The following is a 20,241-nucleotide window of genomic DNA, read 5'->3' as shown; positions in this document are numbered from 1 at the left end:
AAGGCATTGTTTCTTTGTTTATTTGGGGTTTTCTTTTGCCATGAAAGAAAAGAAGAAAATGGGTTTGTTTTGGGTTGGGGGAGAAGCTTTGTTTTGTTTCTTTTTAATGCAAATGAAAAAGAGGAGAAAAGCCAAGGAGGATGTTCGAGGCAGGTTTGGATATTTCACCAGCTGTGCAAGCAGGAGAGGCAAAAAATTATGGCTTGATGAGAATCCCAGGAAAGGCTGAACTGCAGCGGCAGCAAAGCTTGAGTGCAAGGAGACCCTGAAGCTGTAGATGTTGGCTCCAAGCAGGGCAGAGGCTGAGTCCCTGAGCTAAGGGCACCCCATGGCTTTTGTCCCCCATCAAGTGTGTGCTCTGAGCAAGGGCTGCCCTTTATCTGCTGCTGCAAACTTGTCAGCTGCAGTTTGGGGAGAGCCCTCTTGTACACCCCTGTAATCTGCTAAAGTATCTCTGGTGTGTCTTTTATCAAATCTTGATGCTGTTGCAGTTTTCCTGGTCTTTAGAGAGAAGAGCTACTTCTCCTGGAAAGTATTTTCTGGAAATGTGAGTCTCATGAGTGTGCCCTTGATTGCCAAAACACTAGGAAGCAGTCCATATGATCTGCCTGTGCTCAGAAGAAACCCAGTGCTGACCTGTTTTCCTTGCAATTAGGCTGTATCACCAAAGTAATTGCCTGGATTAGATTTGTTATGTTAATTGAGTCTTCAGCTGTCACTGCCCTTGAACCCCAGAGCCATGACAGCAGGATCCAAAACTTAAATCCCATTGCCTCTTTCCCACAAAAAAATTGATTCTCTGTTCTAGACACATCTCCCAGATGATCCCTAAGCTGCAGGACATGCTGGGCTGTGGTGGAGCTCAAGGGTTTCTTGTGGAGGGACAGGGCTCTAGCACAAGTCAAAGCCTCATCACTTCCATGTCCTCTCTTGTATCCATGTCAGCTTCTGTTACAGTCTCATTCCTTTGCCTTTTCATTTGTTTTTCCTGAGCATTTTGGTTTGCTTCTTTTTTTTTATTTTTAAACAAAGTTGTTTATTCATTTTTGAAACTCAAACATTTCACACTTAAAATATTTTTGTTTTGAAATCAGAAGAAAACTTAACTGAAAACAATGCTGGAGAAAAGCTGGCCATAAAGTGCCGAACTTGGGTGAGAAATGCTCTTGGATTCACAGAGCATTCCTGAGTTCCCCAGCCCATCTGGTAGCATGTCAGAAACTTTACATGTCACTCTCCTGCACTTACGTGTGTGTGTGCACACACATACACAGGAGAATTTTCTCTGACAAGCTGTAGGGCTTTACTACAGATTTTCCATCCCTTACCATGTCAAGAAGAAAATATCTTAATGCTCTATTCACAAAACACTTTTGGCCTGTTTCCATTTGAATGCTATGCTTGTTTGCATAGGCAATTCAGAGGGGAGTTCATAAAACCTTGTTTTGCCTGAATTTGTGAATGTCTGCCCACTGCATGGTCTTAAAATGAAATTATGTTGGAAAAGGGGCTGTTTTGGGATGCATACGTTTTGCACGTATCCTTTAAATAACTCAGATATGTTTTCTAAGGAGGATGTTTTTCCTACGGGCTGAAGGACACGTTTGTACCACCTACGAATTTCTTCAGCTCCAAAACAGCACTGAGTAAACAGCTGAGGGTTTTGCCAACTCAGTGTTTCCAGCACTTGGATGTGCCCATTGGAGGGATCCCTCAGCAAAGGACAACCTCTTGCTCTAATTCTTGCTGCTTAGCTCCAGCAGAAAATCTTTCTCCTGCCTCCGTTCCCAGCCTAAATCTGCGATAATGGGGACAAAGCCTCTTCTCTGCCCAGCCCTGCCAGGAGCAGCCAGCCCAAAACGGATGTTTGTCTGTATTAATCAAACACACAGAATCTGCAACCTGAACTGTGTACAGAAATGAGTGGAAAAAGCGCAACCTGACCGCAAAAGTATTATTTTATAAATAAGGTCCTTTAGTAGTAGTTAATTGGATACACATTTTGCTGGATTCATGGAACATTAAAAACTATCATATCCAAATTGACTGACTGAGTTCATGTTACATCTCCAAATTGCCGGTGACCATTCTGCCTCGCAACATCAGACCCTGGGTTCAGCAATCTCGCTCGAGGGCCTTTTTTAAGCACATGGCGCTTTTTTTCCCCCTAATAGAGATTGATTTAGTGTATGTTTAATGGCCCCATAAATCACTCAACATGCCCAACTCACATACAAATTCTGCCAAAAAAAAAGTTTTCAAGGAAGCAGACGCCTTGTTCTTGGAACCAATTTGCCTTGCTCCCTGCGTGTGCACGAACCCACCATTTCGAGATCCTCCTTATAAAAATGTCCTGCTCTCCCAGGCCTGCACGTTGGTCATTTTCTCTGGGGTTGCTTTCTTACCATGCCAAGTTAAACTCGGGCGATTCCCCCGCTGTGCCCGTTCTGTTCGAGTGCCTTTGAGATCGGCAATAAATAAATTCATTGTGCATTTCAACGAGGAGAAGGAGCCGGGGCTGGAGCCGCATTGTGCCTGCCCTTGTGAAGATCTATTGTGTGCAAAGTAGTGCGCTATCGGATGGCGTGGGTCATTTTTCATTACCCCACTGAGGATGCAGCTCAAAGCAGAGGATTATAGAAACTCATTTCCTTTGGTTAAGGGAAAAAAAAAAAGAGTTAACATTCAATAAACTCGAGGGCTATGACGCAATGTGGCCCTCAGAACCTTCCGAGCAGAGCTGTTAATAGCTTCCTTTCCCAGGACGCAGGTTTGCCCCGCTCACTTATCGACTTTGATGCATTAGTAAAAGAAAATATCAACCCCTCATAACTCTCAGAAATGATACAATACATCACTTAAAAGTAAGCTAGGATCAACACATTGTTAACTGTTTGATCTCTCGAGTCAAAATTAATGATAGGTGTTTTGCACACAAAAAAATGAATGTTAAGAGCCTATTTAAGCTAACTAAAGACATCCCTACAACATCAGGGTTGAATTGGAGGTGATTTCCTGCAATGCAGCTGTTATAAGTTTATCAGTCTGCGGGTGGCAGTAACCAGTAATCATAACCAGATTGCAGAGGGGTGGGATGGAACTTATCTTTAAATAGAAGATCTATCTAACTAACTACAGAAAGCTGGTTGGGAACTAAGTCCACGGTATTATTCACCAGAACACCCAAGGGTCTGGGAGAAGCCAGTTTTCTGTATATTTTAAAGAAATGAAATGATTCTGAAGGTTTAACTGCTAGGCAGGGAGAAACCAAGGTTCATAATGATTAACAGCAGACCTCCTGCGCTCTTGTACTCGCAGCATTTACACAATGATGATAGCTAATAAGAAATGGCATTAAGAAATGACTTCAACTTTCTCCACTGAGATGTTGCCATAGGCTGTTGATGAACTTTTAGCTCATTCTCTTGTGACACGGAAAGGAAAGATCTGAAATGCAGCATATACTTCAAGCAGAAAAGCAATTGAAAAAATTCCAAGAAATCTCTGTGAAGAGCCAAAGAGAAGTGTTGCACTGCAAGACAATGCCTCTGGACAATTACAGCCTGTTAGTTTTAATGCAGCTCCAATTGCTTCCGTCTGCAGCTAATCTGACCACTGGAAACAGGCACTTTTGCAATGGCCCTTAATTTTTCTGATTTGTGTGTGGGCGGTATCTGTTGGTATTAATATGGCTGTTTTCCGGATTGAATTAGGGAAAACAAGATGAGCTTTCAAAGGAGCCTCAACTTCTCTTTGAGAAATGTGAACTGCAGAGCACGGAATCCATGCAGATGGGGTAGGTCTGTCCCAAGCCCCTGGTGTGTGAACACAGAAAGGAGGGACAGTGATCCCCAGATGATCCCCAGGGATCCCCAGATGTCCCCAGCAGGACCCTACAATCTTTTTAGCCAACCTTGTTCCTGATTTTGTCAGATACTCCAGGTACTCCAGCTCCATCTTTAGAGCTGTGCCCACAGCCAGCAGGGATCCCCACCATCTCCAGCTTCCTGAGCCATGCAGATCCACTGGTTTCTGTGGATGAATGGATGCCTTAAACAGCTCATGAGTGAGCCAGAATCTTCTTCCATCCCCAAAGTCAGACACATCTTGATTTTAAACTGACCCTAGTTTGCAAGAGGTGCTGTGTGAACCTTTCCCAGGTCCAGCTCCTTCCCCTTGTAGGTACTGTCTCGTGCCTACACTTAATCCTGGCTTATGGAAACCACAGTTCTAGAGAGATCCAAATTTGCTTTTTTTAAGAGGAACAGACTGAAAAATGGCAAACATAAAGTTTTAATAAAAATGAGTGTGTTTTCAAAAACTCTTCACACAGCTTTCCTTCAAATTGTGCTGCAAGTTTAAACCTAAAACAATTTTTCCCCATGTCTGATATCTGTACATTATTTATACAACACCTTTTTTCATGGAGGTTTTTTAATTATTATTCCAGAGGTGTTTTTCAGTGGAGAAAAAGGAAATTATTGATAAAACTCTAAATTTGAAATACATTTCAATTGAGACCCTTAGTCATTTCCAGATTTTTTTGTTTTCCAAGCCTTACTCAACAAAACCTCTTAATTATTTCTCCATGGCGATGGGATCAGCTCACTCTGTTCCTCTCCCTGCGGGGCCTATAAAACCCTCAGCTGGCAGATCTGCCTGTGCACCAGGCTGAGAGATGTGACAGATCACAAATATCTGGAGAGGATAAATTTTCCATTGAACAAAGTATCAGAGAGGCCCCTGCATTGCCTGCATGAGGACAGGTGGATGGGGGCCAAACACTTCCTGATTTCTTGACTTGCTGTGTGATTTCCCAGTTACTGCTTTGGAAGTGGCCCATTCCAGGCAGTCTGGTTACTGGGCTGGGCTGGGCAAGACCTGTGGCCACTCAGTGCTTGGCCTCATTCCTGTCTGCTCACTGTGGTCACTCCAGACTCCTTGCCACAACCTCTGCCCCCTGCATGCAGAACTTTGTGTGCTTTACAGCCCATCCCACCATAGCCATGCCTTCAAAAATTCTGCAAAACTGAAATTTTACAGGTGGGGAAACTGAGGCACTGATGGGTGATGCGTCCTGCCCAAAGTTATGCAGTGGATGATATGAAACAGAAATCAAGACTCCAGGTCCAGCTTCTTCTCTATCATACTGAGCTATGTCTTGTTAAAGGACAGCAGTGAGTGTTGAACTATCAGCCTTCAGTATAGGAACTTTTGCCAGAGTAGGCTCTGAAATTCTCTGATGTGTAAATCACTTAAGTTATAGGAAGGGCTGTGTTAAGACATTGTGTGGTTTGCTGCAATCCTTAGATTCACAAAACCCCTGTTAAAACACAGCCCTGTGCAAGTGTGGGAAGTGCTGCCTGTCCATCTGAACCGGAGGAAGATCTCTCTGCAGAGAATGGTGGGACTGGTACACAACCAGTTAAGTGTTTGGGGCAGTGTCACTCAATCCCTGCTGCACTGCAAAGTGCTGGATTCCTAAATGTGGGACCCAGATGCAAAAAGAACAAAGACCACATGAAAGTGGTGCTGATCATCCGAGCTGTGGCTCTGAGGAGGATGTGGAAGTGCTTGGGAGGCTGATACAGGGCTGGGGACAGACAACACAGCCAGCAGTCACTTTTGCAAGGCACATGTGAGGGGGAAAAGGCTTCTGTGCCTCCACCAAACCTCCTCGTGTGCAGCCTTGGGCATCTGAGACCATGCCTGTACACCCACACATGTGGGCAGGGCTCCAACCCCTCTGCAGATATGGGCCTCCCAACCTTCTAGACAGAGTTGGGAGAGGACTGTTTTGGGAGCAATCCTTGCTAAAATGAGCCATGAGATGTGATAAATCTCCCTTTTTTTCACCAGGCTTTCCAGGGAACCAGTGATTTCAGTCAGAACTCCCCACTGCCCAGCTGGACTTGTAAAACAGCCCAAAACATGCTTGGACATCCCAATTCTGTGGGCCAGCCTGGCTGTGGGAGCCCCAGGGAGAGGGAGACAAGACAGAGGCAGGTTCTTCCCAGTCCCCACAGTGATGTTAGGCAGAAAGTCCCTTTGCAGAGGGGCCAGGTATGTGGGTGGCTTCTTGTGGCCAGCAGAGGACTCTGAAAGGCTGTGTGAGAACACAATCAATGGGGTGAACATCAGCATTCCATGAGCAGTGGGTGACTGCCTAATTAGTGAGCTCTTTGGGGTTGGAGCCTGGGAGAAGGGCAGAGAGAGGCTTAAGCCATATCACCTGGGGGAGAGGGAACAGTGCCTCCTGACTGAGAAAACTTGGTGTGTAAAGTATCACCAAATGAGGTGAAAATCAGGAGTTCCCAGGAAGGACTGAGTTATAGGATTTTGTACCAGTCACTGAGAAGTTGAGCTGGGAGCTTGGTCCTGGGGTTTGGTTTGCGAGGCCAGAGTTTGCCCTAAGGAGGGAAGAAGCCTTGTGGCCTTTGGTGTTTTGATGACTTCAGAAAGATGAGAGGTCTCCTTTCCCTGGAAGGACAAAATGCTGGTGCTACCTTGATGTCACAGCCTGCTTCTCTTGAGAAGAGTGTGTGGAGGAAATGAGAAAGGTGATCTCTGGTACTGGAGAGGTAAGTTTCATCTTTTCAGTCCTAAATAAAATGATGTAGTAGTTTGCAGTGACTGAGAAACAGGTGTTGGGACTGATCACTGAACAGGCTGCAGCTTGAAGTAGTGTGTGAATCCGGGCAGAGCAGTTTCTGTGTAGTGTTTTTAGAGTAATATTATTTTAATTATTATTCAAATGCTTTCTTTTCTCTGGTTTCACCTTCCTTTTGGTCTTACCAGGACTGGGGCTTGTTGTGTACAGAAACAATTTAGGCAGTGGCCTCGCTTGTTGTAGCTGGCAAAATTTGTCTGCTGGCTCTGTGGGTTGTGCCCTGTTCTGCTGCTACCTACTCTACTCCACTCACTGACAGGGTTGAGTACAGCACGGAGCTGGGAGGAGGTTCCTAAAAGTTCTTCACACTCTGCAGACAAAATAATCTTGAAATGTTGTGAATTTTGCTGCTGTAGCTCAAGCTTGACCTGTAGGGAAGAGTGGATGTCCTCTATCCATGTAGGGGACCAAAAGCATTGCTTGGAACTGGGCATGCAGAAACAAAGGTAGAAAGAGATGCTCTACCTTAGAAAGCTCGTTTGCTCTTGTCCTCAGGACAGCAGAGATCAGCCTGCAGCTCTGGCTGGAGTGATCCTGCTGCTCTGCACGCAACCCTGGGCGGGCCAGGGTGAGCTCCATCCCAGAGAGGGCTGACTCCAGCTTTCTGAGTAATGCTGGCTGATTGGAATGAGCTCTCCTTTGATCTGGCGCACAGAAGCCCACAAGAGCTGCTCTGCAGTAGATAAGGACAGGTACTCTCCAGGCTGATGGTGTTTGGAGATTAGTCCCTTGGATGTTGTGCAACAGCCGAGGTCACCCTGTTGGGGAGAGCACCTGCAGCTGGGACAGTGTGTTGGGGAAGGGATCTGCTGGGTGCCAGGGCTCAGGTGTGATGTAAATGGATGAGCTCCTGCTTCGTCCTTCTCTGCTGTCCACCCACAACTCCTTCCTTGTGCAGAGGCTGGGGAGAAAACCTGTTCTTGCCAGTAAAATCTGTGTGCTGAACCTGGAAGTGTCTGTAAAGATTTTTTTTGTTGGTTGGTTGGTTTTTCCCCCCCTTTAGTGGAAATTGCTTGGTTACAAACTCCTCTCTCACAGTTTTTTCGTAAGAAGTTCCTAACATTTATTGTTCCAAATAGACTCAATAAATGCTTCTTTGTGTATTACTTGACTGAAATGTTGCCTCGATCTTGCAAGGAGGCTAATGTGGCTTGTGCAGCCCTTTGGCCTTTGTGTGTCACACTTTTCTTGACACTTGGGGATGTTGTGAGCTGACAGCTCACTCCCTAACTGTGATGCCAGCTCTGTGTGAGGAGCAGCCCTTGGATCTGGGGGCTGCCAGCAGTGTGGGTGAGACTGGAAATAACCTTTGCCTGTAGTCAAAGGTAGTCAGGAGTGGTGGTGGACATGACTTCACCGTGCCCACTGCTCAGCATGAGTAACCAGTTCCATGCATTTCCATGCCAACCATTAATTTCCAGATGCAATGACTAGCACGGTATTTTCCATTTCCAGATTGTGTTTGTACTGGCATGATTTAAAATACTTTGTAATTACAGTGGTTCCTATAGTTGAGCTGCTAGAGCGATGCAGGGTGCTCAGAAGTTCTGCTTTAACCAGCAATTTTGGTAATGACAGTAATTCACATAATCTATCTTTGTGGCCTTGTGGCTTTCAGAAGTATAGGCCTTTTTTTTTAATTCTTCAGAGATGTAGCCCTTTCTCTATATATAGCTCGGTAGATATCTGGTGTTCTGGATGTGTTAAAATAAACTCCACTGAGGAATTCCAGTCCCATCGCCACAAACTTTCTGATGTTGCTGCTGCTGTTAATGCAATTGAGTAAATGGTGGAAGAAGAGGGAGTGGGGAGGGGGATATGGCAGCTTCCTCTCAAATCTGAAGAGGCCTCAACAAATACAATTTCAGGCAGCAGTGGAGCTTCATTTTGGCTGACAACTCACAGCACAATAAGCAGTTTTGGCAGCCAAATGTGACAACATCCTACTGAACAGGGAAAATCCTTTCGTTTGGGGAAGATGGCTGAATCCCAAAGCTGCTCTCGTTTACTGGTTTAGTCTACTACCAACAGAGATGCTTCTAAATTACTTGAGGGAGAAACTGTTCAGACAGATCAGAGGCAGACATCTCCCTCCATGTGCAATTAGATGTGCTGCTTCCTTTGAGAAGGGGCCAAAGCAAATGGGAAACAGCAATTAAGGTAGACACCAGCAATGAGGACCTAAAGTACAGGGCACAGTTTTTATCAGCTCTTGCTGCACAGAAAAGGTCTTTAATTTGACTGGGGAGAGAAGAGCTGTAGCTCAATATTTTCATGGATTGATTAACTGCTATTTTTCCCTGAAGATCCTCATATGTACAGGGTGGGAGGGAGAGATGTTGATTAAATGTAAACTTCTCTGCAAGTGGGTGTGTGACCTCTGGTAAGTTGTTCCTTTACACTCCCTTCAGAGGCAGGGAATAGAGCTGGGCAGGGTTTGCCATGCCTCTGTCCAATTAACCTGTGTATTTTCAACCAGAGGCTGGCAAAACTGGGGGATCCTAAGCCTAGAACAAGCCCTTGAGGTCACTACTGTCATACTGACAATAAATAGCCCCAAATCACTGCTTTTTCAAGCTGTATGAGCAGTAAATGTAGTCTTTGGTATGCCAGGGTCTGACCTAGACAGTGACAATCCTTGTGATCTGTCCCACCTCTCCATTTGCTGAGAATATTTCAAGAGGAGGCAGGTGAATCACAGACTTGATGCATCCCATGTCTTCTACCTCTGTTCATAGAGGGAAAGAGGACACCTGAGGAGACACCAGGGTATGTCTGACACATGGTCTGGAAATGAAGCAAAAGCCACTCCAGGATCCTGCAGTGCCAGCAGAGATGTTTTTCTTTTCATTTTCTGAGAGGTGCTGCAGCAGAAAACCAGATCTGCTTCCTCAAAGACTGTCACTCCCATCTGGAGAACATAATATTTGACCCGTGGGCTTAACTTGCTGTCAATCTCCCACAACTCCCAGGAAGGAGCCTCCATCTCTTTTTAACTTGAGGCTGTTACCTCTTGCCCAAAAAACAGGTTTCTCAGGGCCTGTTCTTGAGCCGGATGAGAAACATGAAATAAATGAATGCAAAATCCAAGCATCTTCCTTTTTAACTGACATCAATAAAAACTCTTTGAAGAGGGAATGCTTAGCAAGTGTTAATTAATAGGGCTGTCATTGCAACTCCACACTGCCACTGCAAAGTGCAGTGAGTCACTGAAGACACACGTCCCTTTTTGGCTGCGACATTCTTTTATTGAGCATCTTGTTCTCAGCTGCTACTAGAAGCAGGAAATCTCTCAAAGCTGTGAAGAGCTGATCCAGTTTGTGCCTTGAACTGGTTATGCTTTTCCACCTACTCCCATGAAGAAGTGCCTCCAGCAGCTCTCAGAGGTAGCTGCTGCCATTCCTGGCCCAGGACTGAAGCGGCTGCAGGGTTGAGGTTTCCTCCAGCCCAGGCTCCACCACCTCAGTCGCTCAGTCACAACCTCCAGCCTAGGCTTCAGCCCCAAGCACACCAACCTCATGGAAGGGCTTTACTGCCTTGTCTCATCCTTTTCTGTGGCCCCTGTGGAGGAAATTTCAGGGCTTTAGGACCCCCTGTCTCTATCAAATGTGGTCTAAGCACATCCCCACTACTGTAGACTATGAGGAGCTTTGTTTTTTCCTGCAAACCAAAAATACCAACGTTTTTTAAATATCTGGAAATAAACAGTTACATGATCCACTGAAATTCATAACAAAGGACAAATTGAATCCTTCATGCTGTGTAACAGCCATAAATAAAGGCTTTATGGCTGAGAACTTGTAGGCAAAGCTCCAGCAAAATCGGATTTATTCCCTCCCCACCCCCTGCACTATAAGTCTCTGGAAATGGGGGTTCCAAGGGCTGTTCTGACACAACATTAACTGCAGCTTCTTAAACCAGACTCCCTGCCAGTATTTACAGTTCACATTCTGTGCATGGTATGTGTGTATATAACTGCACCGGCCTTTACAGTTGATTTCTCAGTAGTCATGTGAAACCAAAACAACTGATGGGCTGCACTTGGAATCACTTGTGCATTTTTCTGATTTAGAATAAAAAAAGTGTGACTTGGTGTTAGGAAAAAGATCTCTTGATTGAAGTTACTCCAAGCTGATGGTGGCCCAATCTCTGTGAGTGTCATGTTCCTTCTCCCCAAAACCACCAGCTGGGTTTCCAGGGGAACCCTGTAAGATGGATTTTGGAACTTGGTTGTACAATTGCAAAGGCAGTAGCTGCATTCTTTCTTCTCACAAATGCCTGGCCCTACCTCTACTTGCTGTCTCCTCCAAAACTTAACTCTGAGGTGTCATGAAATATGTCTGTGGAGTGAGTAATTAACCAACTCCTAAAACTGTGGTCCAGCCAGGTCGTTCAGAACAGTTGTTCAGGAAGAACAACTCATTTCAGTGGATTTAAGAGCTAGTTTCTCACTTCAGGAGCCAAATATAGGTCAGTAGTGGCAGTAGATCACTGAGGAAAATGTATAAACAAATCAGAAGCAAAACTCCTCCCATGTCAGTTTTGGATCTGAGTATGTTTTTTTGTGCTCCTGTGTGCCTAGTATGCAGCCTAAGATAGAGGCTAAAATGAGGAATTTATTCTCATTAAGCAATTGCCCAAATCTCTCTTTTTAAGGAGGTTGAGTAGTGCTTCTGCCTGAGGCAGAGAGACATAGAGCCACTGACTGCTCTGCTCTTGTCTACAGCTTGTTTTAAACACTGAACAAAATGGCTTGAACTGTTGGGACCTGAGAAACGATATCTTTGAGCTCTGACCCTTCATAACTGAATCCAGACACTCAATGTCTCTGCTTCCACGTATTTTATAAGGAGCACCTGACACAGCAGCAACAAATAGCATGGGAATAAATCCAGCAGCCTGCAACAGTTCTCCTTCATTAGCCAAGCTGAAAGTCACCTTGCTGGTGTCACCATCAGTGTCTGGCCACTGCTGGGGCTATTGTCCACTCTGGACCTTAGTGGAGAGATCATGCAATGGGAGAGAAGGTGGGGAGCCAGGGCAAAAACGCCTCTGTGACCCTTTTTGCACTCCACAACCACAGTGACATCCCAAACCTGTAGTGCTGCTCTGGAAATTTAGCACAACCCTAACGTCCTGTGCTGGAGCCCCAGGTGCTGACACAGTAAAGCACAACAGATCCACTGAGGGCCTGGCATCCCCTCCTTTCTTCTTAAGAGCTTCTTAAAATAAGACCATTAGCCCCAAGTTATCAGCAGCACAGAGCTGCTCACTCAGGAGTCACCTCAGCTCCCGGGGAAAGGGTACGGGCATGGTTTTAATTACGGGCACGGAGGTTGCAGTGGATACAGCCACTCACCCCCTCCCAGGCCCAGACACAAACGCTCCATTCCCCAAATTACTGCTGACTGGCCTGGGACTGGGTTTTATTGCAGACAAGCAAGCCAATTCTCTGAGGGTGAGGTTAATTCAAGCAGCCCCATGTAGAGCTTTAGTCTGCAAATGGTTAAATGCTTAACCATGCCTGCAAAAACTGGTCAAGTGCAAAGCTGCCTTTCCAAGGGTTTGTAGGCCTGAGGCTGAGCCCCCTTTTTTTCCCCAACTTTCTCCAGTACCTTTCCCTGGTGAAAAAAAGTGTGAAGTTGATGAATCTCTCTATGGCTTTTCCTGTTTTCCTTTTAAATACAAAGCCAAATTTAAGCTGTTTTAATATTGTGCTGTCTTCATTTGTGGCGTGAATTCATACATGAGGATTCTATTGGAGAAAACAGCAGATTTATCTCAATGTGGTAAACCTCACAATACCAAGAAACAACTTTCCAAATATTAAAATTAAAAAGTCTGCTCCTACTGCCTGGTAAACAGACCCTTGGAAAACCAGCTAGGAAACAAATCAGTGCATTAAACCTGTTGTCCTAAACTTCTGGTCTTTCCTGGCTGCTGATTTAGGAATACAAATTCCACAGCATTAAGTAGAAAAAGGGAATAGACATTTTTATTTAAAACAGAGTAACTCAAAGTGGCCATAATAACCCATTTGTTGCTTTTGTACTCGGGTAATGAATGACTGCAGTATAAAGTGCTCCTAGTTTTTGCCTCGAGGTCTTGTCAATCATTACCTGATAAATAAAAACTTCAAACAGGCTCCTTTTAGCTTAATTGGGCAGAATTTCTCTCCGAAGGAAGGTTGAATACAGAGAATAATATGTTTGTGGCAGCAGTGGAAGTCAGCAAGCAGGGTATTGGGATGGAAGCATACAGAGGATGTGAATTCTGAACTCAAAAGATGAGTCTTTGGGGTTTTTTCATCCACAAGTATCTGTTCCCATTGCAGGCAGAGCTGAGGGACTGAATCCAGCAGCCCTTGGCTGTGCCCTGAGCTGCACTTGTGCAAGTTCTGCTGTCCCTCTCTGGTTTTAGGCTTCACAGCTGACACTTCCATAACAATCAGGAATCTTAAAATTGCACTGAGGCTTATTTTAAATCATTATTTTTTATTATGTGAACACTGGCAGCAACAGAGGCAGTTTCCTGCATAGGGACAAAACGATCTTATTGTCGGTGCTGGAACAGATCTGAAACAGCTCAATTAAGCAAACATAACATCCTCAAAGTTTGGCCTGGAAGGAAGTTAAAATAACTGTTCTATAAAATGTTTTAAATGTGCTTTAAAATGTCATTACTCAGATAAATCTAGCTGTTTGGAAGCTTGTTCACTAGGGTTTTATGGCCCTGCCAGTTTATGGCAGTGTATGTATTCACGTCAAGAATTCCTCTTCCAGAACAGTAGATGAGGAGACAAAGCCACAGGAGTGCTGCAGACCAAGGGGAGGCTGCAACCAGCTTGGGAATGGAGTTTTGGCTCCTAGGCTGGGAAAGCTGCTCCAAAGCACATCCAGCAAGTTGTGTGTATTTGGCAGAGCTGGAGACCAACAGATATTTCATGATATAAGGCTGGACGTGTTGAAGTCAGCAGTGAAGCTGCTGTTGGCTGCAAGACTGGCCCTGCAAAGCAAAAATATTTATTTTATTCTTTCTCCTCTTGCTGGCACCACCCCTCTCTTCACCAAAACGCAGAGAATTGGGACCATAATGAGAAATACCAGAGAATCCTCCTTCTAAAATTAGTCCAGGCCTACAGAAGCTGAGTAGGTATCACTTTACATCAATAAAGGTCTTTCCACGGATGCTTTGCTGGACTCTCAGAGCAGTGCATGAAGCAAATTTAATTATGAATTTGTAATTGCTCGTGGAAGATGGCAGATTAACTCCCAACTGCTGATGACTTAATCCTCTGGCCCAGCAAATATATGTATGTAAACTGGCAAAACTCTGCTCACCATTCAAAGTAAACAAGAACACCAAAATTGCTGTTATGCCCTGAAGATATGCTCAGTTAATAGAGGGATTTAGACCATTATTTTTTTCAGCTGCCTCCATAGCAATGCAGTGTGGTATCCACAGTAGGAAACCTCATGCCAGCAGCATCTCTCAAATATGCTAAAACAATCTAAATTAGAAAATGTCAGCTTCTTGGCTGATGTTTCTTTGGAGTTTCTTTCTTCCTTTCTTGTGCCTCTATAATTTTATTGGGATGACTAAATCTCTGAACTATGTTAGCAGTAAACAGAACTAATTTACCCCCTGCTTCTTTCAAACAGCTGCTGACAGCTGCACTATAATTCAATCATGGATCTTTGCAGCACTGACTGCAAAACACATCCATATTTTTGCTATTCTTCCCTCCCTGTTGTATTTGGACCAAAGGAGCTGCACCAAATAATGACATGTGACAGTTTTGCCCGTACATAGAGATTGAGCTGCACAAAAACAGAGGCTCAAGATGAAATATTGCCCAGCCAAAAAGGTTCTTTGAATAAAAGGAGAATAACCACACAGATACACAATGTCGTCGGGACGTCTTTTGTAAAGTTGCAATGATTTATTTTACTAGTTTGTACAAAAAGGCTTCTGACAACTGCTCTATGAAAAGAACCAGAAATGTGTATGCATTTTTGCCAACTGTTAATAAATATCTTCTTAAATAAGGAAACAAATGTGTTTAGGAACCGAGAATCATTTTTCCTGCATGTGATTGAAAAGGAATTCAGAGATGGAAATAAATAATTCTTCTTCCGCTTGTGACAACTATTTACATAAAAATGTACAAACAGTGAAGCTGATGTTGAGCCTAGCAACAGAAATCCTGTTATTATGCTTAAAAACAACAACAAAAAACCAAAACAGAAACAATCCCCACATAATATTTAATATATGAGTCCTATACAGCAAGATACCGTGGCCCAAGGTAAAAATGCAATACACCAACGCAGCGACCACCAACACTGAAACACCCGCAAGAGAAAACTAATCCTTGACTACTAAATAGTGGAAGTTCAGGCATGATTAGCTTTTAACTTTCTAGGCAGCACCTTCACTTCCTTTAGGAGGTTTACAGAAGCACTGCTGTATATATGTATACAATGTCAAAAGATGTTTCCCATCTGTGTGATTTCAGTTCCTCACTCTAAACCAGGGGTGCACTGAGGGCACTTTTGGCTGCTGATGGTGGATGGTGCTGGCTGCAGGCCCTGTGAGAGGTGGACTTTTGGCTTCAGCTGTTGTCCTGCCATGTGGCTGGCTGCGTTTGCCCAAAGTCTCCCCGTGGGGAGTTTGCTGGAGCCCTGCCTGTGGAGTGTGCCTGCTGCAGCCAGGCTGCTCCTGCAGATGTTGGAGTGGCCTGGGTGGGATGCCAGGCACATCTGGCAACGTGGCAGCTGCTCACCAAGGCCTCCATCCAAAACCTACCAATGTTGTTGATGGACTTCCCCTTTCCCATCAGCCTAATCCTGCTACTGAGAAAACTGCTGAGAAAACACCAATTTACTTAAATGAGATGAGAATTAGGCCATCAGAAACAAGTTTCCAATTTATTTCATAGACAGTTGGGGTTTTTTTCTTCCTTTGCTTATTCTTTTTAAAGTGAGGTATCTGGTCTGGATTTGATCTGTGACTTAAAGGGAGAAGAGTAGTGAGTGAAGTCCAGAATTTCATTTATCTTCTTTCTCTGAACCCTCCTTTAAGGCAAGACAGGGAGCCAAGACGCCACTGTGGCTGCATCTCCCCATCTCCTCACTGAGCAGAGACCCATCTCCAGGGATTGGCGATGTCCTGGACCCATCTGTTGGAGGTTTAGCTTTTTGGAGTTTGGAGATTTAGAGCTGGGTGTGCTGGACATGGTGTTTTACTGGGCATTATTTTCTTTTTATCTCCGTGGTGGAATTTAAGCCAATCCTACTTTGATGCGTGCCAAAGTGGGGGATTTGTTTATGATTGGTTACTGCAACTCTGCATTCTTCTTTGCAACAACTTTAATTGAGCCTTAATTACTTAAGTGTGATGTTTGTGTAACCTGTGACTTTAAAAGAAGGAAAAATACAAGCCTTGAGGGGACATTTTCTTGCTTCTTGTTCCAGCTTCTTGGTGGCCCTTGAAAGGGATTGTTTTGGGGTTTTTTTGAGGTGAAGCCAACAGAGCAGGAGGTTTATCAGAAGCACTGACCCCAGGAAGGAAGGTTTCCTAGCTGGTTCCCAGTCTGTGTGGGACATCCCAGCTCACAGCACCTTCTGTGCTTGAGCCTCTGTGTTCTCAGGAAGGTGTTGGAACTTGTTCCCTCAGGGAAGTCGGTGGACATTTTCCACACAGCAGCAGGATCTTTAGTTACAGCTCTGTAGCTGCTTAGGATACCCCAGCTAAACATTAGGTTTAATCCCTGCTTCTCAGCATTTTGCTGCTTTCCTGTTTCAAGTTCAATGCAAATTCAAATACTTTCTGGCTGCAAGAGGAAATTTCCTTCCTTGTTGATAGAAAAAAGTACACCCCAAAATTCTTGCTCTTTGAAGAACTTTTCTTCAGTCTTTTGCTTGCCACTTGATTTTTTTTCTTAGCCTAATCTGTCCTTTGAATTTGTGTCAATCCACATCCAGCTTTTGCTACTGTAGTTTGAAACTGGAAGTTGCATGTAATTCATCCTTCGTTTTGCTTATGAAACTGAAGCAGAGGGGTGGAAGCAATGATTCTCTAACAAAATACCTGTTCACTCCAGGTATATTTTGTTCACTTATTTTATTGCAAACCGTGTTACAGGAACTACACACACTTATTAGTCACAGCACAGTCTCACCTTGGATAGATTATTACTGTTTTACTCACAATCAACACTGGTGAGTTTGCAATCTCCAGAAAGACTCGTTTGCAAAAGTATGTACTGTAGGAGCCAATTTTGTAAGCAGATTTGGTTTTAAACGGTTTCTCTGGCTTGTTTCAGTTTACAAGCTCATTGTCTGTTATAAACTAAAACAAAATGTGTTCAAATGTCTCTTTAGATTCAGAAACTGTTCCATTGTCTGAACTTCCAGAGGCCTGGTCCTAAAATGGTTTGGGATTTTTTTAAACCCATGGCTGGAGCACCAACCTTTCCCCCTCCCCCACACAGCCATACAAACTCACTCTTTACAAATAACTTCTTTTTCTTTCGTCTTTCTCTTTCCTACAAATCTAGTGGCAGCCACATGCTCGTACCACCATGTTCCTGTATTTTTTTAAGATAACATTGGAGCTGTCATCAAAATAGAGCACTGAGATGGCATTGAGTTGTGTAGGAGCACAGCAGGGTTTCGGCACAGTCTCTGGGTTTATAAAGTGAACCTGGGGAATGAAAGTAAAGGCACGTTAAGATTTACTTTTCCCCTCTCCTCCCCCATATTCTTCTTTCCTGGGCAACCTTCTGCCTGTCCCATACCCTCCCTCAGACAGCAGCTGAGCTGTGTAACTTTGGGATACACAGACCCCTTCCTCAGCCTGACCCCAAATCCACTTTTGGTGGCAGCACAGAGTGGATCCTTACAGAGTTTTCCCAGGAGAGATGCTGATAGTGGGGCTCATGTCCTGTTCCTTCCTTCCCATGCAGTGGGACTAAACCCCCATTACACTATCACAGGGCTCTTGCAAACCAGAAAGAGCCTGCCAATGCCTGCAGCAAAGGCAGGGTCATTTCTGGCCAGCTACTGCTTCAGGCCACTCAGCCAGACATGTGGAGCCAGATGCTGCAGGCACTTTATGAGCTAAGGCAGACCTTCCCTCCCTTGTTAGCTAGGAGACCCTTCTGTGTGTAAATTTATTTCTGAGTAGCACCTGTCAGATGTTACCCCAGGTCAGGAGACAGGCTGCACCTACCAGTGTCTGTACAATGGCATGGTTTGTAGCATTCATGTAGGAGTTCAAGGGGAAAGCACATTCTCCTTCACAGTAATAGGCAGCGTAGCCCTCCGGAGCAATGATCCAGTCCTGATTAAATTGAAGCCATTAGATTGTGGAGAAAGAAATGCAGTGAAACAAAAAGCCAACCAGCACATAAATCTATCCATTCACACATCCATGCACAGTTACAGTGGCCTGCAAAATAAAAATCGGCCCCCCCGGCCTTTCTAAAGCTCTCTTACAGGCCTCCAAAGTGCCTGCTCTTCCCGGAGGGACACATCCCACATTGCAAATGTGTCCACAGAGTAGCTGAACATTTGGGTTTGGCTGTTTATCCATTCAGCAGTGTCCTCCTGGCTGTCCACAAGGATCACTTCAACCAGAAACACAGTGCAGACACAAGCTTTCAGAAAGGAAAATGTCTTTAACCAGGTCTAAAAGAATGGGCAGATGAAAATGGAGAGTTGTGTGTGCCTTCAGCACTGCCAGAGGACCTGCAGGGCCACAGCTCCTCAAAAGGACCTGAGTGTGTTGAGCTTCCAGCCAGTCTCACACTAAATATTTGTACATCCAACTTAGCAGAAGCACTTAAGCATGCTAAAGGCTGTAGACAATATTTTTCCTCTCAGGATCTAAGATAAAAAATCCAGTTAGTGGCTTGATCTCACTGCTGCAGATAAGTGAGAAGCCAAGGCAACCCTGTCACAGCCCGGTCACGCCCAGCCCTTACCTGCCACCCCAGGTCCCTGAAGCTGACGTAGAGTTCATGTTTCTTGCAGGCCTGTCGCTGGTCACTGCTGCTGTTCTCTGTCAGGGGACAATGGTGGCCATGAGGCTGGGCTGCCCCAGCACCCAGAGCCCTCAGCAGGGAGCGAGGCACCACTGCTCATCTGGTGCACTTACAGCGGTTTTTTTAGCTGTTTTGGTCATATAATAGTGGCTGGGTTCATTGATGAAATGCACTTCTGGCTTTTTTGTGCAAAACCAAAAAAGGTCTGGGAAAGTAGTTTTTTCATCTTTGTTTTTTTTCCCCTGGGCTTCTTCTGCCATCCTAATAGCAACATGCAGATCTGTTTTATTACTGCCTACACACAAAAGGAGAATCAGTGCAGTTTTGATGTTGTGTCTATCCTGGCCATGTAGCCTGAGCTGAAGACCCAAGTAGAGGAATGGCTCAGGAAGAATTTCTTCACTGAAAGGGTGGTCAGGCATTGGAAGGAGCTGCCAGGGATGTGGTGGAGTCCCCATCCCTATAAGTGTTTCAGAAACAACTGGTCATGGCACTCAGTGCTCTGGGCTGGTTGAAAAGGTGGGAATTGGTCAAATGTTGGACTTGATGATCTTGGAGGTCTTTTCCAACCTTAATGATTCTATAGAAATATGATTGGAAGCTGTGTTTTTCTTCTCCTTCTGCCTCTCACAACCTCCCCTTCCATTCAGTGAGACACTCCCAGAAGCAGCTGGAATTTGCTGCTGCCTCAGCAGAGCCAGCCCTGATGCTGGGACCATCACCAAGGGCCCATTACTCTGAGGTATCACATAATTAAGCCACATTTCTATTTCAAATGCCTGATGGAGTTTTCTTCCAAATTAGGAAGCACAGCTCCCCCCAGAATAGCCGTGGTTATCCTGAGAATGAATGGGTTTTCTTCTTCTGTGCAAGAATTTTGGGACTACTACACTATTTAGGGGCTAAACTTAAAATCCCAAGCCCTGAAAATGGACAGCATTTGGATTCAGATCCGCTGATCACTTGCTCATTGCTGTAATGTAACGATCTTCCATTTCAAAAAGAGAATTTATTTCACACAAGAGAAAAGGAGTTTTTCTGGTTAGGTGCTTGGGGTTTTTTTAAAATTTGGATTAAGAAATCCCTCAATTTCACTTTGCTTCTAAGAAACATTCTTTTTCTTGGCATTTTGGAATAATCTCAAACGGGTGGTGGACCAAAGTGACAGCAAAGAGATCATGTAGGAGAAGAAGTTCCCATGTCATCCCACACCCAGAAACACGGAGCCTGTGCTGTACCTGCAATGTTGGACACCCGGAAAGCTTCCTGGTTCTTTGGTGTTTTGGATCGGTTCTGGCTCCTCTGCTTCCCCCCCGTGGAGCGGATGCTGCGCAGATGCACCTCGGTGGCTTTGAAGAAGGCGACGGTGAAGGGCTGCTTGTTCTGCGGGCCGTGCCTGCCGATGAGCCCCACCAGCTTGGGGTTGATGCTCTGTCCTGGGAACACAACAGGCTGATGAGAGAGCCTGCAGCAGCTCTGCCAGCAGCCAGGAGAACACAGGGCAGAGCTGCTGCCTGGGGAG

At 44.9% G+C, this 20,241-nt stretch overlaps 1 protein-coding gene across 1 annotated transcript in view; it reads right to left on the bottom strand.

The window, feature by feature from the left end:
* Positions 1-14,738: 14,738 nt before the first annotated feature.
* The window catches only part of BMP7 (bone morphogenetic protein 7), a gene marked incomplete at its 5' end in the record, with an annotated part of 42,861 nt that continues 37,358 nt past the window's right edge, over positions 14,739-20,241 (bottom strand). Inside the window, 4 exons of the mRNA XM_082292936.1 lie at positions 14,739-17,377; positions 17,906-18,016; positions 18,660-18,736; positions 19,958-20,155. Coding sequence (XP_082149062.1) covers positions 17,228-17,377; positions 17,906-18,016; positions 18,660-18,736; positions 19,958-20,155 — 536 coding nt within the window. The 3' untranslated portion in view covers positions 14,739-17,227. The remainder of the gene's footprint in view (positions 17,378-17,905; positions 18,017-18,659; positions 18,737-19,957; positions 20,156-20,241) is intronic.

This window comes from Coloeus monedula (genome assembly GCF_965178545.1).
Source record: "Coloeus monedula genome assembly, chromosome: 17".
NCBI lineage: Eukaryota > Metazoa > Chordata > Aves > Passeriformes > Corvidae > Coloeus > Coloeus monedula.
The sequence above is the reverse complement of the archived record's forward strand: the minus strand, read 5'-3'. Positions and strand labels throughout refer to the sequence as shown.